This window comes from Chelonia mydas, chromosome 8 (genome assembly GCF_015237465.2).
Source record: "Chelonia mydas isolate rCheMyd1 chromosome 8, rCheMyd1.pri.v2, whole genome shotgun sequence".
NCBI lineage: Eukaryota > Metazoa > Chordata > Testudines > Cheloniidae > Chelonia > Chelonia mydas.
Window position 1 is genome coordinate 75,408,251 of NC_057854.1, and position 25,245 is coordinate 75,433,495.

The 25,245-nt window shown below is 38.4% G+C and overlaps 2 protein-coding genes across 4 annotated transcripts in view; one reads left to right on the forward strand and one right to left on the reverse strand.

The window, feature by feature from the left end:
* The first annotated feature begins 45 nt into the window (after positions 1-45).
* GTF2B (general transcription factor IIB) lies at positions 46-24,720 on the forward strand. The gene is made up of 7 exons (XM_007068749.4): positions 46-277; positions 3,452-3,558; positions 18,460-18,593; positions 21,816-21,962; positions 22,099-22,228; positions 22,930-23,211; positions 24,257-24,720. The coding sequence occupies exons 1-7, from the start codon at positions 261-263 to the stop codon at positions 24,388-24,390; spliced, it is 951 nt and encodes a 316-aa protein (XP_007068811.2). The 5' UTR covers positions 46-260; the 3' UTR covers positions 24,391-24,720.
* Positions 12,900-25,245, reverse strand: part of PKN2 (protein kinase N2) — a 137,320-nt gene continuing 124,974 nt past the window's right edge. Inside the window, exons 21-22 of one of the 3 annotated variants that reach the window (XM_037907285.2) lie at positions 21,534-21,616; positions 13,151-13,331 (exon numbers count right to left, since the gene is read on the reverse strand). In XM_037907285.2, the coding sequence (XP_037763213.1) occupies positions 21,557-21,616 (60 nt within the window). In that variant the 3' untranslated portion in view covers positions 13,151-13,331; positions 21,534-21,556. Of the gene's footprint in view, positions 13,332-21,032; positions 21,617-25,245 lie in introns of those variants that run through there. The other 2 variants (XM_037907284.2, XM_037907286.2) reach the window with 2 other exon arrangements.

The following is a 25,245-nucleotide window of genomic DNA, read 5'->3' on the forward strand; positions in this document are numbered from 1 at the left end:
GCCGGGCTGAGGGAGGGCGCGTGTCGTCAGCTGGCGCCCCGCCCCTAGCCATTGCTCCACAGACGGGCACCGCCTCCAGGGGCTCAAGTTGAGGCAGCAGAACGCGAACCCTTTAGTTTTGTCCCTTCGTGCGTCCCGTACCGATGGCCTGGCAGAGCCCCGCCCCAGTGGCGGAGGATATATAAGGGAGTGTGCTGCGTGCTGGTCTTGAGCCGGCCGTGTGCAGCGAAAGCACAGCCTGAGACTAGGAACGAAGGAACATGGCGTCTACCAGCCGGTGAGTGGAGTGAGGGGCTTCGTGGTCTTCGTAGTCGTGATAGTGGCGGCGGCGGCGGCGGCTAGTAATAAAGTGTCTGACTGGAGCCCGGGCGCGGCGATTCCGGATTATTAGTTAGGGAGAGAAAATGGCTGCGTCTTCCCCCCCCCAGGTTCAGCTCCTGGGACAGCAGTGCTGACGCGTCCCCCCGCCCCCAACTGCCATCTCGGGTCTTGGTTCCTGCTTGTTAGTCCCGCTCCTTTCTCTCGCCTTGGCCCCCTTCACTTCTCCCCCACCCGGCCCCCTTCCCTCCATCCCTGCGGGGGGGGGGGCCCGGCCTCCTTCAACCATCCCCTTTGTGCGGGGTGGGCTTTGACCTTCCTCTCGCTTTGGTGCCCCGTCTCCATTCCGTGCCCCATTCCCTGTGGTCCTTCCATATCTGGTTTCTGCTTTTAGTGTCCCTCCCCCATCCCTGACTCCTTGTAGCAGCGATGAGAGTTTGTCCAGAAAGGCTCAGGGTCTGATCTCGGGTCACCTGTGAGTAATATGCAGCTTGGCCAGGGTGCCTGGTTCTGCCTGAATGCTAGTTTCAAACGTTTTTGTAAACTTCAGAGTTCGTAAGTGATGTGGTGACATGTAGGCTAGTGACGGGATCTGCTGCTGTTACCAGCTCGTAAATATTGAAATAGGAAGCGTGAGATCTCCAGCACAGGGGTTCTCAAACTTCATTGCACTGCGGCTACCTTCTGACAACACAAATTACTACATGACGCCAGGAGGGGACACTGGCTGAGCCTGCTGAGTCCCGTAAGCCCAGGTGGGAGGGCCAGAGCCTGAGCCCGAGCCCTTCCACCCCGGGGAGGGGTGCCAAAAATCAAAGCCCAATCTGCCCCTCTCCTCTCAGGTGTTCAGAGGAAGGGGAAGGTGTATGTGTGTCTCTCTGCTGGGCACAGTGGTGTTGACACTGACCTGCAGGCTGGGTAGCCTGTAGAGGTGAGTCAAGGGTGGAGGTGGTGCTCCCTCCCTTCCCCCGCCTGTTCCTCTGGGTGCACCTACTCCAGTTTGAAAACCTCTGCTTTATAGTATTTTTTAAAATTTTAATTTATATCCTTGATCGTTTGAGTAAAGATGCATTCTGGTCCGAAACCAAGGTCTGCTAGAAACTGGGTAGTCTGTTACCCCCTTTGTTGCTGTATAAAACTCTTTGTGCAGGTTAAATCAGGTCATATTTTAACATAAATGGAAGAGTTGCCACAATATGTCTGGATGTATATTCTGTTTCTTCTAAATGTTCCTATTAAAACACCCCTTTCAAACTTTGCAGGGCCTATTATAGAAAGATTTTTATGGTCCCCTTCAGTTTCCTTCCTTGTTTCTTGGGGGGAAAAAAGGAAGTATTTTTTCACACAGTGCCTTGTGGAACTCATTCCCAGGGGATATTGTGAAGGCAACAAGTATAACTGAGTTCAAAAAAAGAATTGGATAGCCATTAGTGGACCTATTCTCTATTAAGTTATTAGGCAAGAAGGTCAGGGATGTAACCTCATGCTCTGGGTGTCCCTGAATCTCAAACTGCCGAAAGCTGGACCTGGACAATGGGATGGATCATTTGCTAATTTTCCTGTTATATTAATTCCCTCTGAAGTATCTGGCACTGGCCACTGTCTTGAAGATGGGATACTGGGCTAAATGGACCATTAGTCTGACCCAGTATGGCTGTTCTTATGTTAAAAGCTCTTCTGTTTCACACCCCATAAAATTTGTTAGACAACATTCCATCATCCCCAATTTTCCTCATCGCCATGATCATGTGGTATAGGTAGGTCCCTTTTTTTGGCCTGCATTAGCAGCACTGAAAACTGTCTAATTACTCTTTGGGTTCCTGTCACAGTTTTCCCTTTTGGACATTTATCAGTTAGTGATTGAATGGTCCCAGTGCCTGAACTATCCTTTATGGGTGAAGAAAGTGTTCTTTCAAATTAGGGCTAAAAGGTACTGTGATGGGACAGTAGAGTGAATCTACTTCCCCTTCTGTATCTGCTCTAGGTTTAGTGAACATTTTCCAGTGTTATCACAACTTCTCGTAGCAGTGAAATAAATGCACGCTTTAATAAATATAATGGCCATGAATTTTATTGAAATATTTCATTGTACAGACGTATAAACTAAGGGGGAATAATGTAAATGGGCAGATTTTATTTACACTGATATGCTGCTGATAAAAGATACTGTCAGAGATCTCTGTTCTGCTTGTGGATCTGGATTTAGTTCACTTTTTTATTTAATATGCAGTCAGCCGTGTGAACTTGGGATGCCTATTTAAATGCTCCATATGGCAGAAAGTTGTTGCTTATGGACCAGCATCACTTTTGTGAGTTCTCTGAAATTGTTTCTTCATAGCTTTTTTTTAAATGTGATGCAGCTGGAATCCGTTGAATGTATGCAATAAAATTTACTTATTTTAGCTCTTCTTAGTATGTGCTTCTGTGAATCGCTGCTGCTTTATCTTACTAAAATTGTTTAATGTAAAGATTTCCCGACCTAGCAAGTTATGTTTTTAATTTTATATTTTAATCTGGCTAAAACGGTGGAGGTTTTTTTTAGATTTACTGATCAAGTTGATAAATTGTTGGTACTGTAAGATGGTGGTTTTCTAAAACAGTAAAGAATGCACTGCTCACTAAAGGAATAGCCTAATTAGATTTTTAAAAAATGGCTAGCTAAATGCAGGAGGGAATATTTAGAATGACATGGTCATCACTAACTTCTGGTAGGCGTTTACTTAGCAGGAATGGATTTTCAGGTAGTCTAGTAATTTACCTTTTTTTTTTTTTTTTTTTTTTTTTTTTTTTTTATTAGAGCGCTTCACTCAAAGGAGGTAGCCTTGAGGATTTTAGGTGGCAAGATGTTTCAGAGTTCTAATCTCCATAAATCCTGGGTTACCAAATTATTGTTCTCTGCAGAAACCCCATATAGTGCACCTAATGTATTGCTCCACACAAACAATTTGCATGTTTGTAAATTACTCTGGTCATTTGTGCTGTATGTTAAAAACAGCATTAAGGGCATGTGGCTTGAAGTTTTCTTCCATATTGTAGTTTAAATTGCTTTCCTCTAACTTGAAATCTTTTTCTGGAAATGAACTTTTGTTTGTTTGAAATATTTTGAATGCTGTGTTCAATCTTTTTCTTTTAGTTTGGATGTGCTTCCCAGAGTGACGTGTCCAAATCATCCAGATTCCATTTTAGTGGAGGATTACAGAGCCGGAGACATGATCTGTCCTGAATGTGGACTAGTAGTGGGTAAGTAGTTATTCAAGTTGTTGTGACTCACTCTAAAAATGGAGATCAACTATCTGAAGTAATTTCTTTTTCTGATGGTTGGTGTGTGTGAGAAATTAGTGTGTTTTAAGCCTTTTACTTAGCACTAAATAGATATTTTCCCTTTTCTAAAAAGAATCTACCATTTTGAAGAGGCAGTCTTCTGATAATTACTGGCACTTTTAAATAAATGAGCTGTATAAAGTTCCATAGTTTTGTAGCAGATACCCACATTATGGAGAATATAATTGACCACTGCTGCTTGATAGAAGTCAAGCTGATGGCCTTTAAACCACTGACTTTCCAAATTCAGGGGGAAAATGGGGTTCTTGGACTACAAATAGCTATTTTAAATATCTCATTTGTCTCAAAATTCAGTTATGTCTCAAAGATATAGCGATAGATATTGGAAAAGGGTTGATCTTTGCAGTGTTAGAGGCATCTGTTTCATTTAAAGCTGGGATGCTTCATATAACATGGATAAATGTGAAGATTTTACTGTATTACAATTCATGACCATTACAATGGTGACACATGTAAATTGGGGTACATATTTAAACGTGATATAAAATTAAGCATGAAAACTCTGATTTCAAGTGTGATCACCAGCTAGTTAAAAGAATTAACAAAAAGGATTAGATTAATGTATTGTTTTCAAAATACTTGGAAATGTCAGTACATAGGAATGCAGTAATTGCTGTGTTGGATCAGACCAGTGTGTCATCTAGTTCAGTATCATGTCTCTGGTAGTGACCAGTACCACTTCTTTCAGAGGAAAGGGCAAGAAACCCTGAAGGTAGTTATGGAATAACCTGCTCATAAGAAGTTTCTTGCTGGTTCCCATTTAGGTTGGCTTCTGCCCTGAAAGAGGCTTTATATCCCTTCCAAAACTTAATTAATTTTTAAATTCCCCCGAGTTCTAACTTTGGTTATTCTTATCCAAACAAATGCCCAGTCTTTTTTAATCCTGTGAAGTGCTTTGCCTCAGTGATATTTTGTGACAGAAATTTTCACAGGCTAATATTTTACGATGTATAAAAAAGTATGTGTATCAGTTTTAAATGTGTCATCAGTCACTTTCATTGAATTATTTTGTGTGTGAATAGAAATGTTCTGGATATATCTTGGTTTTTCATTCATTACCCTATACATTTTTATGATGTCCCTTCTTATACCTCTCTTCCGTAAGGTACCATTGTTTTCCATCTCTCTTCATATGAGTTTTTTCCATGCCTTTAATCATTCTCTTAGCCTGTTTCTGACCCCCCTGTATTTCAGTTACATCCTTCTTGAGAAAGAGTGACCAGAAGAACACTATTCCAAGAGAGGGCGTACAACTGACTTATACAGTGGCATTCAATTCTCTATATTCTTATCCCATTCTTTTAGCATTATAACATTATTTTTTTTGACTGCTGTCACACACTGAGTTAAACATCTTCATTAATAATGCCAAAGTCTCTATCCAGAATTACAAGTAAATCAGAAATAATGCTTTAAGGGAAGTGTTGTAAACAGGACCTATTGTACGCTTTTCTAACGAAAAGCAAACTGGTTTTAATTCTCTATTAAATTACTGTGGAAATTCTCTAAGTCCACTATATATTAACTGATCTACACACCCTTTTAAAACATATTTAATGCCTCCATGCCCAAATAAACAGTGTCATTTTAATTAAATGGGTCTAGTTTAAGTGTCGTTAATTCTGAAGGTTTGGATGTAATTCTTAGCTAACTTGATGATGAACACCTAATATTCGTTTTTCGAAATACGCCATTTACCTTCTGGTTTGTAGCCTAATAAGTCCATGTGAATTTATATACGAGGCTGAATAATGTACGAACCAGGCTGAAGCTGTTGTTTCTTGGATTATTCTAGGCAAAGTCACAAAATACTATCTTAGTGGTGTAACCTTATTTATAGGTTGGTGGCAGCCATCTTATGTCTGTAGAAAAAGGATGAGTGCAGCTGATCTACAGTTTCACAAATAGAAGTGCACCAACTGTAAGCTTCAAATTTATCAGAAGTAAATATTGGAAGCCCATTTCTTGGATATGCCCTCTTGTTTCCCATTAGTGAGATGTTTGCTTTTGGGATTCAGTTTGGCCTGCTTTCATTTTAAATTAACAGCTTTGATGTTTTCTTTGTAATTCTAAAGTTGAGGGTTCTCAAACTGCATTGCACCATGACGCTCTTCTGACAACAAAAATTACTTCATAATCCCAGGAGGGGGGACCGAAGCCTGAGCCCCACTGCTCTGGGTATGGGGGCCAAATCTGAAGCTCAAGGGCTTCAGCCCCAGGCATGGGGCCTGCAACCTGAGTCCTGCTACCCAGGGCTGAAACCCTCGGGCTTTGGCTTCAGCCCTGGGTAGTGGGGCTCAGGCTTCAGCCCTGGACCCCAGCAAGTCTAAGCCAGCTCCGGTGACCCCATTCAGAGGAGGTTGTGACCCATTTTGGGGTCCTGACCCACAGTTTGAAAACTGCTGTTCTAAAGCAACAAGAATTTTTCATGGCCAGGGATTTAACAAAATACTGTGTTAACACAGGGGTTCTCAAACTTTTTCTTTCTGAGCGCCCCCCCCCCCCCCGCTATAAAAACTCCATGGCCTACCTGTGTCCAGTAAGTGGTTTTCTGCATATAAAAGCCTGGGTTAAGGGGTATTAAGCAGGGCAATTGTCCAGGGCCCCATGCTACAGGGAGCACAGTGAAGTTAAGCTCAGGCTTTTGCTTCAGCCCCAGGTGATGGGGCTCAGGGCCCCAGGCTTCAGCCCCATGCAGTGGGACTCCAGCTTTCTGCCCTGGGCCCCAGCAAGTCTAACACTGGTCCTGCGTGGCGGACCTCTGAAACCTGCTCGCGGTTCCCCAGGGGGCTCCGGACCTTGGTTGAGAAACACTGTTAACACAAGCTTGACTTCTGGCTGAGTCATATTGTGGAGTGGTTCAGAGGGCTTCTGGCAATCACAAAATGAACTTAAATCCTCTGGGCTCCTGTTATTGGGAAAACATTGCCTTTTTCTTCACAGGTAGAGTTCTAAGCTTTCAACAGTATTGAGGCGTGGGGTTTTTTTGTATGGATTCAGTGTTAAAAGGAACTAGCATTTACATTTATTGTGCAAAATAGTGCACTTAATTTTTCTTCTTTGGACTTCCCTTTTTAGCAGTTCAGTTTTCCTGCCTGTGTTGAAGTATTTACTTTGGGTTTATATCAGTTTGCTTGGAAAATTAAGTGTGTGTTAATTAAATGGAAGTAAGAGATAACTAAATGACCAGTGAATGCATCCGATGAAGTGAGCTATAGCTCACGAAAGCTTATGCTCAAATAAATTTGTTCGTCTCTAAGGTGCCACAAGTACTCCTTTTCTTTTTGCAAATACAGACTAACACGGCTGCTACGCTGAAACCTAAACAAACTGGAGAGATCACCAAACAGGAGAAATAGTGTGAACATTTATCATAACTTCCCTTTTACTAGTCTCTAAAGGAATTTAAGTGAAGTACCAGGATAGCAAACTGATAAATAAACTCAAATCTTGGTTCCTGTACTTGTCAAGTATGCAGAGCCTGGAAGCTTTAAAAGCGTGGAGCCAAAATCTTCCGTTCAGGCCACAGAGGTGCTCTGTGTCTGCTGCTGTAGACTTAAGGATGAAATAACTTCCACAAGACATGCACTCACTCTATATGAGAAGTAGTGGTTGGGCCTGCTATTAGAGCCACAAAGTCATGATTTATAGTTCAGCCTCACCAAACCAGTGTAGATTAAGACCAATATGGAGCACTGCTGAATGGTGAGCAATCTTTTTTGGTTTCTTATTCCCTGTACAGCAGAAATGGTAATTTCAGTTGCCAATTGTACATGCATGTACGTGTACAAGTGCAGTCTGAGGACTGGTAAGAATTTCTTAGAGTAGTAGATCAGTAAAGTAAATAAGCTGGTCTTTGTAAGCCACCTGCAAGAAAAAGTGATGAATTCAGTTTAAAACACCACCATTTCTATACGTCACAAATGTAGTTTGGCACAAAGGCAAAAATCTGGTTCTGTGCATAGGTATATAATAAAATACATTGATGTATAATTTGCTTTTTGGAAAGATGACAGACCAGGCAATGCAATAAAAAACAAATTGGTAATCCTTTTTGAGTGAATGTCAAATTGCCATTTTTCTTAACTCTCTACTTTGGCTGTTAGGAGTGTCAGGTATTGGTCAAAAGGTGTATTTTTGTTTAATTACAGAACAGCAGTTGGCCTGGAATAAAATACCTGTAACACATTGGTTCCCAAAACCTGAAAAGTCTGACTTCCTTGTTTTTTTTTTTTTTTTTTTTTTGGGGGGGGGGGGTAAGGGGGGGTTGGTCAGCTTTTTTCTTTCTCCTTGTGTAGCTTGGACAAAATCAGTACTGTAATTCAGGTGAGACAGTGTATATCCTCATAGCCTCTGGTTGAGCAGGAAAGAGAGAGGAAAAGGAAATGTGGAGGGAGGAATGGGGGGAGTTGGGAAAGCTGGAGAAATGCACGTCACTTATTCTCCACACCATTATTTTTGCCTTTGAGTACTGCAGGAAATGCATATATCCCTTTTTTTCCTAGAAGGTAATTAAGAAATGTTGGTAGTGATTTGACTGACAGTGTTCTGTGTCACTACTTGAAACACTGTTTCAATCTGTGGGAAACTGCTGTTGGAGATGCTGTCTTTTCAATGGGATTTTAAACAGATCTTGACTAATTTTAGATGCTAAGGATTCTTTTGAACCACTTGTAAAAGCTGAGGTTTTGCCTTAGTGTCCTGGTAAAATTCAGTTTGATTAAATTCAGTCTACTTACAGTCCCATTTTCATTGCACAGTAGTTGTCACTTTGTGTCCTAAAAGTTGTGTAGTGTTGGTATGCATTGTTAAAACAGGTTGCACACACTTTATAGTGGTGGTTTTGTAGTGAATGAAGATCTTACAGCTTGAAAGTGGTGTTACGTTAATTTATTCAAGCAAGGACTCCCCTTCAGCTCTTCACTACCCTTCCTTTTACTTTGGACCTCTACTGCTCTTTCCTTTCCTTGCTGCTCAGGAACTGTTACTCAGCTGACCTTTTTTCCTGTCTCCTAGCTGCTAATGTTCAGCCCTTCTAGCTCTCAGTTAAGATCTGCAATTTTGGCCCATGATATCAGTAAGATTTATGTGTTAATGCTAGAGTCTCAATCTGGATTGACCAAAACCTGAAATGCTATGGGGATATGATCAGGTTAGGTCCCAGATCTGCTAGAATTTTACTGGAGGAATTCCTGCATTTCACCAAGTTCATTTGCCCTACTATTGCCAAAAATTAAACTAAGCCACTTTTTTGTAGCATGTACGGTACAGTAATGTGGTGTTTTGTGTGCTGGTTCAGGAGAAGATCCTGAATGCAGTTCTGAGTTGAGTTGATGATTTCAAGTTGGTTAAAACCCTGACCACATCCTTTTATCACTTCAGAGCAACTCGTCCAGCCTGCTGGACAAGGGCAATAAGGGAGGCTGGGATAGTGCTGAAAAACCTCATGCTTGGCAGCATTGACCTGCCAGTAAGTGTGGAGAGTGGCTACAATTGCTGAGTGGGAGTGAAGTGAAGAGTACAGAGCTGCCTTGGGGATAAAGGTGGAGCCTAGCAGCTAGTTAGATGGGAGAGGCCTATGTGAAATCAGCCACGTACCTAATGCATTGGGAGAAAGGGACCATGGACCTGTGGCGCATACCTGAAGCCCAGTTTTAATATATGGGCTGTTAATGTTCTGATCAGAAGTGTGGCGACTGGGGAGAGTATGTCTACACTGCAATGAGACACTTGTGGCTGGCCTGTGCCAGCTGCCTCAGGCTCATGGGGCTTGGGCTAAGGCACTGTTTAATTGTGGTGTAGATGTTCAGGCTTGGCTAGAGCCTGGGCTCTAGGACCTTGCAGTATGGGATGATCCCCTACCTTGAGCTAAAACATCTTCAAAACAATTAAACAGCCCCTTAGCCTGAGTCAGCTGGCATCTGCCAGCTGCGGGTTTTTAATTGCAGTGTAGACATATCCTGGATCTTATCTTTCCATCTGCAGTCAGATGGCTCAAAGACAGTTGCCAGTTTAATTTTTCTAACTAGGTGGAGGTGGCAGTATAGCAACTTTTAGAGTCTTAAGCCCTATGTTAGGGAAACTGGTATTCCTGTTAACTATCTGATATTGTAAGTTAAAAATAGTGGTTATTTTTCTAGTTCTTGATAAATTTGTGATTCTCATATTTCAATGCCTGTTCCCATCGCAATTATTCAATTTGCCATAAAGATGAGAAAAATGTAATAAGCGAATTACTTTCCTCCTAGTCTTAGAATAGAATTAAATTGGAGGTGATGCAAGATCAGTGCTGAAAGTGTGTAGGTTGTAGTGAGGTCCTTAATTGACAAGCTCCTCATGCCTGCTCTCTGTAAAGAAGCTTACTGCTCAGACTCAAGGAAAACACGAAAGTGTAAGCAAGCTGCATGCGATACAGTCGGTCTTCTGGGTCTCTTTAGGACACAGGAGAGAACCAGCGTCTAGTTCAAATTAGTCCTCTTTGCTTTCCACCTTCACTAGATCAGCAGTGAAGGCAGGTGACGGAAACATCATTACCTTTCCATTTCAACCTTGCCCAGTGGTTCATTAGATGCAGTCCTGGTATTCTAGCCCCTTCAGCTATCATCTTGATGTTCAGTTCATGTTTTCCTTGAACTTGTCACACTAGCTTATCCTTTTTTTTTCTTTTTAGCTGCTCCAATGGATATATAGGGCCAAAAGGCAGAAGACCAAAATAATTTCCTTGGTTCTCTTTGGATAAAGGAGAAAAGTCTTATTCTTCAGGTAGTAACAAAAAATCCTGAGGCACTTGACCTGGATCCAAAGCTTCAAAGTCAGTAACTGCCCATATAAATTGATGTTTATTAATAGCTATCTTGTTGGTCAGTTTAGGCTGTTTCATGTAATTTTCATTTGTCTAGGTTTTCTGCTACAGTATGAGCTATAAGTGGCCTACTGTCTTCATTTAGATTATAATATCTATACTTCTAAAAACTTGGATTCGATTAACCTTAGCACATCTTTTGCATGAAGTATAAATCTGTGGCATCATAGGACTTCATGGTTACCACTGTATTGCACATCAAGACTGTTATTGAAATTCAGAACAATCGGCTAGAACTCAAGTCCTCATTTCAAGAATTCAGGTTCCTATAGAGTGAGGGAAAATTCGTTTAGCTGTTGTCAGTATAGTCTGTGTATGAGAAACATTTGAGTAGCTCTGATTTTCATTCAGTAGTGGGTGGTTATAGGCACTTCACTTGTAATGTTAATTCATTTTGTGTGTTAATACCATATGAAAAATGTGTTTCCCTTTAAAGGTTTCCTTGTCAAAACTGCAAACATCTAAAATTTGAAATGCCAACTTGAGGAATCTAAAATTTTACTTACTGGGGATGGAGAACTGAGCATTAGTGATAAGCAACTATTGACTCTTAGAATTTTAACCCTGCTTTTGTTCAAAGTTTCCTAGCCCAAGACATTAATAAAGAAAGTGTTCCTTGTCAGAAGTGTAATTGAAAACTTAATATCTGCATCTGTTACAGAACTGTACATCAATAATGAAGAATGCTGATACTTCTAAACATTCTGAACAAAGTTAACCTTTGCATGAGAACATATGGTCATTAACTTGAGTAGTATGTGTGAATAGCAAGCCCTTTTGTTAGGCACTTTGGTTAGCATTTCAAAAATGTTTTAAGTTTAAGTTTAAAAAAAAAAAAATGGTTTTCTCCAACTTAAAAAAAGTCTGAACAGTACAGAACATGAGTGCCAAACAATTCTTTTATTCAAAATGACATTGTGTGAGATGTGGGAAATAAGGTATATAGTTGAACCTTGGAGAGACCACTGGGGAAGGGGGGGAGGGGGGGGGGAATAAACATGGGGAAATAGTTTTACTTCTGTAAGGAAACACCCATTGGAAATGGCCCACCTTGATTATCATACACATTGTAAGGAGAGTGATTACTTTAGATAAGCTATTACCAGCGGGAGAGTGCGGGGGGGGGGGGGGGAGGAGAGAGAACCTTTTGTAGTGATAAACACCCATTTTTTCATGGTTTGTGTGTATAAAAACATCTTCTGTATTTTCCACAGTATGCATCCGATGAAGTGAGCTGTAGCTCATGAAAACTTATGCTCAAATATATTGGTTAGTCTCTAAGGTGCCACAAGTACTTCTTTTTCTTTTTATCTATATCAAGATTTCCTGCTTGATTTAAATTAAAATCTGATTTAAAATGTTTTTATTTAAATCATTCCATTCTGAAACCACTTGTTTGGAGGCAAGTATCAGGTTAGTGTTTCATAGTGAGTCAATACACCTTACTGACATGTTTCAACCAGGTCATTTAGGAATGGTCAGTTTAACTGGTGATACTTAATATTAAGTGAGTGTTCTTCCATTTAAGATACCAAGTGAACTATTTCAGTCTTACTAGACTTAAACCACCAGAAGAAAGGACCCCAAAAAAGGTGTATTGAGCTTTCCAGTTCTACCTGAATCTGAGCTTTTTGATTGGTTGTAATGATATTTACTCTTCTTCAAAGTGGGATTCTTGTCTAATCTAGCATAAACAGAGGTAGATCTATTACATATGTGTATGACATGCTTATACTTTGTCTAAAAGTATTTTAGGTTTGAATGTGTAAAGTTGCATTTTTTTTAGAGGTAATCATTTTGCATACTTGAAATTGCTGAAATTTCTAATAGATCTTTCATTCAGGATTGTTAATTACTGTTGGTAGAGCCTCTATTAATAGGGACTGCCATTTAACATATTTTCTCAAAAGGAGTACCATCTTGGAAAAGATTGCCAGAATATATTGATGTGTTCAGAAGTCACTGGTTGGTTTTCATTCTGCATTTTTTTGCTTGATGCTGCAAGATCATGGCTCTCACTATTTTTTCTAATTTAAAAATAGCAATAATTTCAGTGATCCCTAGATGGCAGCACTTTCCTTAATTAACTACAGGAATAAAATTAACTTGTATTGAATTTTAAAATAGTTCTGTACTGTATTTACAGTGCTCTTGTACAATAATGCAAATTAATTTTACTGATAATGGAATATACTTAAGACCAAAGCGCTGAAGGCTATAAAGTGTACTTTTTTGATGCAAATTTATAGCTACCTTTAAAGCACATCAAGAGTGAAAATGCACCTAAAAACAAATTGCAGTATGTCCGCAAGGGGAAACTTCAGACACTATTTCAAGATGCAATATGACTAGTAAACTGTGAATCTGTTACTTTGGGTTCTAATTTTAATCTTGTTGATCTTTATTTTGCTTAAGCATCTACAGTTTTAAGCTATGCTTTCTTTGCATTACAAATAAGATAAAAACCAGTTTGCCAAATGGAAAACAAAATCAACATGCATACCATTTCACAAAAGGTATTACAAATTGAGTGTACATTACTGTAAAGTAGTTGACAGTGTTCCTTTAAGTTGTATAATTGCAGATAAAATGTTCTCAACACTAAGTTTTGTTGACACAAATATTTCCTTCATTGAGAAGTCATGTTTACTATCATTTTTTGTAAGTCTACAGTACATATAGTTTGTGATGGTTAGACATTTCTTAAACAAATCCTAAAAAGAAAGATGTGAAGTGGCATTTTAATTTTAGATGCTGACTTGAGTAGAATGCTGGATTCCTGTAGTATTTCCTCCACTGCATTTGTCAACTGTAGGGAAAAAGGCAAATGTTAGTCAGAAGTTTTTCTGTTTTTGAATTCTACTAAATAAGCTTTTCAGATGTTTGGGAACCTAAAATCAAAGTGGACTCTACTGTCTGTATTTGGTTTTGGGCAATATTTTTAAAAAGTAGCTGCATACCAGAATGGAGAAAAAGAAATGTTCAGGCAAACAGTGTATTCATTTGTCCTGTAAAATACTTCATTAAATTAGTCTAATAATGGCTTTCCTTGAGAATGGACCCTATCTTCTGAGGATTTCTTCCTGAAAGCTTTCATAAAAGGGGAGAAAGTACTTAGATTTACTTGTCTTCCTGACAAAAGTTAAATGGAGTGCCTGACACTGCCTCCAGCTGGCGTTACAGAAGTATGTATTAACCAGTTTTGGGATTCTGCATGAAATGGGAGACTTGAAAATAGAGAAGGAAATGTACACCCTCCCATGTATTGTACATTCTCTATCATTACTGATAACAATTGCAGTAAATAATTATAACCTATTTAAGTCATCACTATGCAGAAACATAAATAGATTTCAAAAGTGCTGACTCAGTATTTCCAAAACAGTGACTGGTATTAGCACTTGTAATGAAGTGCCATTTTACAGATGCTTCCAAACAAGGAAATCCTTTTGGTAGGATTAGACCTAGGAATTTCAGCTCAATATTTGGATGCATGTCTCAGCCAGGAAAATTCAGTTGTTCTAAGTTCTGTTGCTTTACACTGTGTTTTATACAATTTGTATTAAAACTTTGAAGTTGTCTATTTTATCATTTATTCAAGGGCCACACTTAATTTTGTGTGCCTAAATCTCTTATCAGGTTTTTAAAACAGTGGCTTTGTTCATTTAAAAAAAAATTTTTTTTTTAGCGACTTGTTGCGGTTAAATTAGCTACTTGTAAGAGTTCATATTTTTCTTGCTAATGTAAAATATTTGCATACTGCATCTAAAGACATATAATACCTTATATTCAGTGATTGTTCTAGTTGATCCTTTTTTACTATATTGGCATAGTAATGTTAGTCTTCTGTTTTGTAATATTTTGTAAAAGTAGGCAGTGATATGCTTTTTTTCATTCGCACAGGAATGGCTCATAACTCACAAGAGGCAGATCTTTGAGTGAGTCATTTAGGTCATTCCCATTTGTGTGGGAAATTATTACATCATTTCCCTGTACTCAATGTTCTATTTATACCATGCCAATACTTTAAGTACATTTTGCTTTTTTTAGATGCAGTAAACAGTATTTGGGGAGGTTGTCTTGAAGTGAAGTTATTACTAGGCCATAGAAGGAGCACTACTTAAATATTTACAGAGTTCAGGAGCCAGAGGATAATGCTGTCTGCTAACTTGAGTTGGGGGGGGAGGAGGGGGATGTGAGTCATGGAAAGGATGGATATCTGCTTTCCTTGCACCATACATGCTAGATTTTCTTAATTTTCTACCTCTATACTCTTGAATGCAGTTCTGGTTCATGCTGACGTTTTTATATTCTTTGGTTTGTGTCAAAGCAATTAAGCATCCAGGGTGGATTTGATTTAAATCACTAGTCTGGAAGACTCAATTTAATCATGGATTTCTACATAAAAGTGCGTTCTTGGTGGTGGTTATAACCTTAATACATATTCTTCACAACTCAGATGTAGGTTTCATTTTTAGAAGGTGTACGCTACATTTTTTTAGTGATTTATTTTGAAAACTTTTCAGATTAATTTTGCAGCTATATCAGAAAATGGATGATTGGTTATTTCGTTTACCAAAGGTAAATGAAGCAGATACTTCACCTCCCAATGACTTCATAAATATCTGCAGTTCAACAGGTTAATCATTAATATTTGGAGGACTTTCTTGCCAGGCTGTATTAGGAGAACAGTATGAGAGAGACATTTAAATTTTTTTTATTTAACTAAAACAATGTGATATATTCTGGATTTTTTTCTTCAATAGCAAACAAAAATATTTTAACAAAACAAGCATATGAATTTTTGAATTTAAACATTCGAGTTTTTTCAAATCAGGTTTTTTGTTAACTTAAAATAGTTAATTTTTTTTAAAAGAAAAACAACTTAAATTGACTGTCAGCCAGGTCAACATGAGAAACTTAAAATGTTGGCTTCTGCAGCTAACTCAGTCGTCTTCACCTTCATTTTCCTGTTTTTTTTTTTTCATAATCTGGAAAAGAAAAACACAAGCTTTCCTGCTTTTTCAGGTCCCAAACGATTTCTCAGTTTGGAATGAATTAGTCCAAAGGAAGAAAATATTCTTTCTACACCGGCAGAAGAAGCTACTACTGTTAAGTGAGATTGTCACTTCAACAGTCTCTGAATCCAAGTGCTTAAGTGACTTCCACCAGTTCACTGGTGTGAATTTCATTAAAACATCATCAGCAAACATGTATTTCTTGAATGGTTTATTCCCAAACTGGGTCTCTTTTACAGTCTGCTGCCATTATAGGCTTTCCCTTCTAGTGAGAGAATGGTATAGTAGATCTCAAATCAATGAAGGCTACACTCAGAAAGACCTCAAGACTTCCGGAATATGCTGTTCAAACAGTTTCACTTTTGTTTCTACTGCCTGTCCCTCCCTTTTCACATTTTTCAGAGAGAGGTAAGGGATTGACTCTGTGTACACAAATTTGCAGAGGGACAATAGGGTTGTGGTCAGTTATTTCTTACCTCTATATATTTGTTTTATTTATTTAAAAACATTTTTTCTGTTAACAAGCATGTTATCTCTGGAGACACAAATCCACAGTTTGAGAACTGCAAAACTATGCATCTCTGATAGTATCTTCTAGACTTAACACTGAGTCCCATTGGGTAGATAGAAAGATTAACCTAAATAATCTATACAGAAGCCCCTGGAACCCCATAAGATTGGGTCCCTAATCCATAAACTATTGGAACTCCTTTACAAAAGTTTTCTTAAACATTACATGAATATATTTGTCTCATACTATAGAACTAGAATTTATAATCCCTGTTCCATAATGATATCTTTGAGCTATAATGTATCTTTAGATAGGTTTTTTCCTCAAAAAGCATTTTATCAAAAAATCTGATTTAAATAAATCCTTTTTTTTTTTTTTTTGTTTTAAAAAATCATTGACTTTTATCCACCCTGTAAGCATCAAGGTGATGCATAGGTATGAATATAGTTAAGACAGACCGCTAGCTACCTATTGGGTTGAACAGCTAAATAGGCTTATCCTATGTTGGTAAGGGAGAAATTTCACAAATAATTGCTCAGTGTTATCTAAAGATGTTTTTGTCTCAAGTTGATTAGCTTAATGAACGTCAGACATGCTCCTCATGGTCTTTATGAAGAAAATGTTCCTTTTTACAAATTTTTTTCCCATGAATTTTGCAGTTGGGTCTATATCCATTGTTCTTCCCATATTTCTTCTAAAAGGTCTTTCTGAGGGGAAGTTTATTCTTTATAACTTGGTGAACTGTTACTATCTCAGACTACCAATGTCTTTCTCACTATTAGTTGCTTATGGTTATCACCACTCTTTTTGGATCCTTACCTAATGACAAAATAATTACATTTCCTTATACTAGTCTTACTAACAAGCCTGCTTTTGACGGTCTGAGCACTGTTCATCAGGAGTAAAAAATCTGACTCCAGTTTATACTAATCAGATTTCTGTAGTGGAAATGTATTATGCAGTCACTATAATTATATTCTAGATAATACTTAGCATTGCCTCAGTGCAGGGGGCTGGACTAGATGACCTGTAGAGTTCCCTTCCATTCCTACAGTTGATTCTAGTCATATTTTTGCAGACATTCCCTAGACTTGAACATTAAAATTCTTTGGAAGGACCATGTTCTAGACTTTCCTCAGATTATTTGCATCAGTGTTACTGCATTGTAGATTCTTTTCTAATATTAAAAAAATAAAAACTGAGAGCTGGGCTACTTCCCAGGTCTTACTGAGTTATAGCTAATGAATTTCTCCTTTTCTTATATGCTGGTGTTTTCAAATCTGGCTTGGTGATAACTACTCCAGGAGGAGATTGGGACAGATAAGAGTGGAGCAATAGGGGTGGGAAAAGCTGTCAGGAAGAGACAACTGCAGTGTTCCTCAGACCATTACCATTTGCTCCCATAACATGATGCAGGTATAGAAACCCAAAAGTGTATCTGAGGCAGACAGTTCAGTCACAGAACACGGGTTTGGCTCTTTTTCTTAGTCTGAATTAACGAAGTGATAACTTAAAGCACAGTACTTTAAAAAAAAAAATTCATGCGTAAATATTCAATACACACATTCTGTGATGCTGCCAGATGTTAGGTTAAGCAGGGTTAGACTGGGTCAGGACTTAAGTCAGAGAATACGAAGGGTAGAATATGAAGGATCTGCGGGCAGCGATCGATCCAGCGGGGATCGATTTATTGTGTCTAGTCTAGTTGCGATAAATTGACCCCCGAGCGCACTCCCGTTGACTCCTGTACTCCAGCGCCGTGAGAGGCGCAAGCAGAGTTGATGGGGGAGCAGCAGCAGTTGACCCACCGTGGTGAAGACACCATGGTAAGTCGACCTAAGTACGTCTACTTCAGCTGCGTTGTTCATGTAGCTAAAGTTGTGTAACTTAGATTTTTCCCCCCCAGTGTAGACCAGGGTGAAGGAACATAATTGATGCTGCAAGAAGTGGTGGTGGTGATCTAGTTAGGTGACACACTTCCTTTCAAGTTAGTGTTTAATCAATGCCTTAGAAAGCCCACAGGGAGCAATAGGCTCCTGGAACAGCCTTCTTGAAACTAAAGTCTTAATTCCTTTTGGTTATTAAAGATCCCAGGGCACTCTGTAAGAGTAGGAAAGTTAACCCTGTGTATCCTGGTTAAACACCTACACAGGTAATTACATTCTCCCTACTTAAATCCTCCCTGCAGTTTGAGTTACACCTTTTTTTACTTCCTGCCCCTCTAGTGTTTTGTAGAGTTAAATAGCTCCTGCACATTATCCCAGAAGTGACTGTTGGTGGATGACATGATCCCTAGTTATAGCTGATAGCTCAGAGGGGTGCAGTCTGTATAGTGAGGCTTAATGAATGCAAAATACTTTGAGGTAATGTGTTACAATAATGCAGATTATTACTTTTTATGAATTCAGGTGACCGGGTCATAGATGTAGGGTCAGAGTGGAGAACTTTCAGCAATGATAAAGCAACAAAAGACCCATCTCGAGTTGGAGACACCCAGAATCCTCTCTTGAGTGATGGGGATTTGACTACAATGATTGGCAAGGTAACATTTTAAAATACAAACGTTTAACATTTTTAATAAAATTCTATGTCAAGTACATATTTATATGGTAACAGGAAACCTATGCAGAGAATTGAATGCCATAAAAATAAAATGTTTGGTATAAACTGAATTCATCACAATAACTACTTGTTATGGTCCAGATTTGGCAGTCTCCCCTCCTGTGTGGAGTAGGGGGTAGTAAGAAGGAATACTGGACTAATCGAACCTTCTCGGTAAGAAGTAAAACTCATTGATAGTGTTGCGGGGCTATCTACTTTGCTTTTCCATTGCTGCTGCTAAGGAAAATGCAGTTAGAAAAATGACTGTGTATCCTTAAGGAATCATACATAGACTTAGAACTGCAGAATTTTTCACATTTGGAATATACCTGAAAATCCTTTGAGGCATCAGTTAAAATTCTGTATTCAAACTAGGCTGTGTTTCATGAGAAATTTTGTATCAATTTAGTATTTAAGATGAGGAGAAAGCATTCCTGATAGACATGCATACAGTTATCTATCTAACTGTTTGTTCGGTATAACAACATTAAAAATACAAATTTGGAATTTTCCTAGTTCCTGAATGTTCCAACAGTTTGTAGTGTACATTATTTTTGACTGGCTTAATGTACTTTTATCCTGCTGCATTGTACATGTGTAGGATTATAAAACTAGTCAGATGGAAGTTTAGTACCAGTTTAACAAAGTAGTGTGACCCACTTAGAAGTTTGCTATTTGTTTTGATATTGTAAACAAAAATCTTCCCTACTTCATGCCCTGAAGTGCATTTTGCACTGTGAAATCCCATTTTATACAGCGAAAGGTTTCCCACATTGTTAGTGCTGGTTGACCTTCTAAACTAAAATCTGTGATCCATCTTCCTCCAGCACACTTAAATACATTTCATGAGCTCCTAACTAGAACAATTAAAAAGTTTCAGTTCAAGATTGCTTTTTGAAAAATAAAACTTAACAATGTGATGGGTGAGCCTGTCTTATTAGGAAAGGTGTTCCATACGAGGTTTAACTGGGGAAATAGTCTTCCACTTTTGATTGACAGGCAATTGTGATTATCGTCACTACCAAAGGAAACCTAACTTGCAGTGATACAGTGAAAACTAGGAACTTCTGTAACTAAAGCTTGGTATTCCTTTTTTAGAGACTTCAAAATCTGAGTCCAGTAGAGAAAGTTAATTACGGGCTCTTCTCACATGAGAGGTGTCTTACAATGGTCAGCTCAATGCTATAGAATCAAGAGCACCTGGGATGAGGGGTGGTTGGTCCACCTTTCTCTTGTGTGGCTCATAATAGAAAATAATCCTGCACTGAGTCTGAAGTTTCCTCAGATGTTTGAGTTGCAGCAGTTTCTCAAGTTTCCTAAAAGCCTGAAACAGGAGGTAATAAAGTTTCTTCTTGCACATGAAAATAAAAAAATAGAAATTTATGATGATTTCTCCCTTGTTGTGGATAGAGAACACTTGTATTCTTTCTGGAGTGATGAGTTCTGCCTAAGCACCCAAAGATGTCTGAGCAAGTTAAGTTGTGTACCACTCACAATGAATTTTATTTGAAGGTGTTAGCAAGGGAAGATTGTTGATCATTCAGAAAAATCTGAATTTCTGTCCATAATTTAAAGAACTGTTAGTTCTTTACTTTGGGAGCCATCTCATTTCCGTGTGAAAGGAGCTAATGGTGATGGGGACTCACCATGCAGACATGCAGAGTCAAGAATTAATTGAATGCCCTGCAATGAAGTTTACTACAACAGCTGGTTTTCAGGCATTTTCTTAGTAATGAGAGCTTGGTAGTTTGACTCAGTGAAGGCAAGAAGAGGCAATAGGTGTAACATTTTGGATTTGTGTAACTAAATCACTGTTCTTCCCTGACATTCGCTAGTATCTGTGCACATTGCAATATATCACTCCTATTGAAGGTGGAAAACTTTGACTGCTTCTTGAAATGTTCCAAATAAGTATTCTTCTGTTACACATCCAGGCACAACTCTAATAAAGAGCAAGGTGCTTCCAAGAGAGCTATCTGACATTAGCTATGTGGCACCAGAGAGGATATCTTAACTCAAGACTAATTACAAAGTAATCATTTTTCCTGCCTTTAAAAGGCGGCAGTGCTTGGAGATTTTCAGCCATGTTAATCAGACATGCATTGTTTGACAAAGGTGCTGTTTTCAATATGGTGTTTCCTTCAAGTCCTTTAACTTTTGAAACAATTTGTATTGGGCAGGAATGATAAGCTTTTTCACGACAAGCATCTTACACTTACGTAAATTGTAGAGACATGGCGGGGGGGGGGGGGGAATGCATGCAGGGATTATGCATTGACATTGCCAGTTTGAGTAATCAAGTCTTAATTTTTTTTTAACATTTTTCTCAGTTTTTCTTGGAGTGAGTGTGGGAATCCTTAGGGTTTTTTCAGGCATAATGTTTGGTTTCTGAATACGGCAACAACTTAAAATGCTTCCTATTCTAAGCAAGCAGCATCCCACAAATTGGTTTTGGATCAACCATTATGAATTGATTCAGCCTTTGACTTCCACTTTTTTTGTGTGAGCCATCATTGGAACAAATTGTCACTGTCCTAATCATAAAACTTCATCTTTCCAATCTACCGTTCAGCCAAAATGAGCTGCAGCACAGACCGAATGACACTTGGGTATTAGTTGTGTGAGGCTTGGCTTAGTGCCCTCGGGCTTTAGCAATTGTAATGGGCACATCCAGTGTTCCAATTCAGCAATATGGCTTGTGTTGATGGTACATAATAGTAGTATAATGAAGGTTTTGTGTAAGGTATCTAGGCATGCTCACAAAGGCAGAGGTTTAATTATGCTTTATTAGCCGAATTAGCTAGCAAATTGTGCTAGTCCACAATGAACCAGTGGGGATGTCTAACTTCAACAGTAAGGTTGTTTTAAAGGGACACATTACCTGTTGTGTATCCATGTTTTCTTTTAGATTGAGAATTCTTGCAAGGTCTCCTGATAACCCTTCTCCCAAATCCTCTGATTTTCCTAGGAATGGAGATTCACAGTGGAGTTATGGTGGTATAGATATTACACGTGCAGTTTGGAACGCTACTTGATTTTGAGATTTTTCACTTATGTATTTGTTCCAACTAAGTCTTGAATTAGAATTTTATAAACCTGGAAAATTTGTACTTGAAATATTTCAAGTGTGGAATCAGATTAATAATAAAATCATACTTTTCAGGGCACAGGTGCAGCAAGTTTTGATGAATTTGGAAATTCAAAGTACCAGAATCGCAGGACTATGAGCAGCTCTGATCGAGCAATGATGAATGCCTTTAGAGAAATTACTAACATGGCAGACAGAATCAACCTTCCCAGAAATATAGTTGTAAGTTCGTGTCTACTTTCCTTAAATTGTTCTGGCATTGACTTAGTTAGCATAATATAATGAGCACATGAATTTTTGATATTGCTGCTAATTAAATGGCCTAGAGTTAATTAAATTTAGTCTTCTTGCTTTAAAGGATCGAACAAATAATTTATTCAAACAAGTGTATGAGCAGAAGAGCCTGAAGGGAAGAAGTAATGATGCCATTGCTTCTGCTTGTCTCTATATAGCCTGTAGACAAGAGGGCGTTCCTAGAACATTTAAAGGTAAGTTTTCAGTTGTACAGATTAAAGATATTTATTTTTATTTGATAAGTTTAGCTAGTATTATAGCAGTATGTTGGTAGGATCCAGAAATGGGGCTACAGTGAATGTTAATTTCAGCAACAGGCTACATTTGACTATTTTAATTACTTGAATAGTACTACTAATTAGGATTTTCCTATATGCAGCCCATTACTTCAAATGGATTATTGGGTTTAGCTATCTTGGAAGTTAATTGTATTAAGGATATTCCTGAGTTACTACTTAAAATTCAGAATATGACATTTGAATACCACTGGTAGTATCTAAAAGGTGTTGCCTGATGATCTGAGCATTGCAGGGATTCGTCCATCTACATTTGAACCAACAGCTCCATGATTGAATGGAACTTGTGTGTGGTTTTTTTTTGTTTTTTTTTTTTTTTTGTGTGTGTGTGCGCATCACACTTGCCTCTCAAAGATAGTCAGACTCCATGGTCATTTGCAGAGCAGTTAGCAGTGGATTTGCATGATTTGAAAATTGTCTAATTTAACAAGAAATTTTCAAATGTGGTAGAAGTATTAATAACTGTTTACAGTGGTGGCCTGCTTTGTGACCATTCTTTTATAGAGGGGGGCTGAAAAATACAACTATGGAGAAATTTACATGCTTAAATTGGAAAACAAACATCGCTAAACCTACATTTTAATTCTTTCTTTGTTTAGAAATATGTGCAGTGTCCAGGATTTCAAAGAAAGAAATAGGTCGGTGTTTTAAGCTTATTTTGAAGGCTCTGGAAACCAGTGTGGATTTGATCACAACTGGAGATTTCATGTCAAGGTTTTGTTCAAATCTGGGTCTTCCTAAACAAGTACAGATGGCAGCGACACACATAGCACGTAAAGCTGTGGAATTAGACTTGGTTCCTGGGAGGAGTCCAATCTCTGTAGCAGCTGCAGCTATTTATATGGCATCACAAGCCTCAGCAGAGAAAAGGACCCAGAAAGGTAAAATCTTCACAATCCAGCTTTATCCATTATTTCAACAGGAAATATGTAGGAAAAACTTAATTTAAGGCAAAGAAAATCTGTTTCACTGAAGTCTAAAAGAGCTTCGTAAGCCACCAGTTCATGGGTGGACAATGTGAGACCCACAATAACTGATATTTTTCTCATGAAGCTTGAAATGTAAAAGTTAAGCACCGTTTAGCAGTGCTCCGCAATTGACTTCCAGTTTGTGTGGTTTAGTAATTGGGCTGTTTAAATTATGCTAATTTTGAGTCTACAGCCACCGTTTTTGCTCAACTAAGCATTCGTACACTTACATTCTGAATATTTCAGCAAAGCAGGATGTAAACGTGGTGGTGGTTAGTATCCCTATTGTAATTATAAACCACTCTGGCAGCTGGGATGGGCTGGAGATTGCATCTTGGCTATGTCATCCCACCCCCCAAATCATCCTGTGTTCACAATTGCAAGGGAGGATGATTTGAGGCTAGTTTGTAGTGGACAAGAGCTTCTCTTGGGTAAAGAAATCTCCTACACTTCAGCACTGTGCTGTGCCTTTGTCTCTCACCTAGACTTACACAACTTGTGTGGTCTTCTCAGACTCTAAAATGCAGCTTGCCTGTCTTTCACATACACAAGTAGAAATGACATTCCTCTGTACTCCCCCATGATCTTCAAACAATTCTACAGACCCTCATTCACTTCACTATTAAATTCAAAATTACCATCCTTATTTTTTTAATTCATACATGAACTAGTTCCTGCATACCTCAAACTGTTTCCTTCCCTTACTTCCTCTGCTTGTCTTAACACTAGCTGTTTCTATAATCTCCTCTGGTGAGTGATTTCTCCTTCTGTCTCTTCATTTAGATTCATTGCAGATCTTAGCCAAAACAGTATTTTCTTCCTTGCCTTTACCTCTAGTTGTGGTTCTGATTTTAAATGCAAAACTCAGGAACTTGATTACAAAACGGTGTTTGAAATAAAACAAAGCAAGAGAAAATGGTTAATCCATGCTTTAATTTGCTTCTGTTCATTTCTCTAGAAATAGGAGATATTGCTGGTGTTGCTGATGTTACAATCCGACAATCTTATAGACTTATCTATCCACGAGCTCCAGATCTCTTCCCAGCAGACTTCAAATTTGACACCCCTGTGGACAAACTACCCCAGCTGTAAAATTGCTAAGGTTACATTTAATTTCTAAAGAACACTTGATTTCTGCCTATAATAAAGGATGTATAAAGTGTTGCTACTGAGCCTTCATATTGTGGAACTGGAGGAGGAAATGAAAATCAAACTGCTGGAACACAGCACACATTCCAAGGGTAAACAAAATAATTGTGTGGCATTTTGTATGTATATATTAGTGGAAGTAAATATTTAATGACTGTTGGAACAAGTTAAATTTCATATTATACTTTAGATTTCTTTTGTAGGGAATCTAGTAAAATGTATTTTGGAAAACAATTGAAATTATGTAATTCCCAATAAACTTTTCCAAAAACATTTACTGACTTGCATATTTTGCTAGAATGTGACATAGTTGGAGCAGTATAAGATCTTCATACCAATATGGGTCCTATCAAAAATACTTTCACACTCACTTTCTTGGCAATTTTTAATCTCTAGTGTAGTTTTAATATTTGTAGTTAGCTGCAATTTACAGTATGGTAGACTTAACCCACTGTGCAAACAGTTGCCCAAAAGCAGTTTGAATATTTGCACAACTGCTGCTGAAGGTTTCTGAACTTGTTATGAAAAGATTAGTCATTGTTGGCACAGCCACCTTGATTCTCATTGAGGTCTCACCCTGTTTCTGTGAATTTCACTTAACTCTGAAGCAACTAAAAGAAACAGACTGAATTATTTGAATTCTTGGACACTGACATCTCATTCTACAAAAGATGATAAACTGTGTCAAATACTGATACTGCCCTGTCATTTTCATCTATCTCAAATTTGGCTAGCCAATAGTTAAGCTTTTAGCACTGATGCATTCTAAATTAGCACTTAGAATTTGAAATGATAGTC

Bases quoted from the DNA above. Each gene is read 5' to 3' on its own strand.
- GTF2B (XM_007068749.4), top strand. The intron at 21,963-22,098 runs GTAAGTTCGTGT...CTTGCTTTAAAG, and splicing joins ACCTTCCCAGAAATATAGTT to GATCGAACAAATAATTTATT. The intron at 22,229-22,929 runs GTAAGTTTTCAG...TTCTTTGTTTAG, and splicing joins CGTTCCTAGAACATTTAAAG to AAATATGTGCAGTGTCCAGG.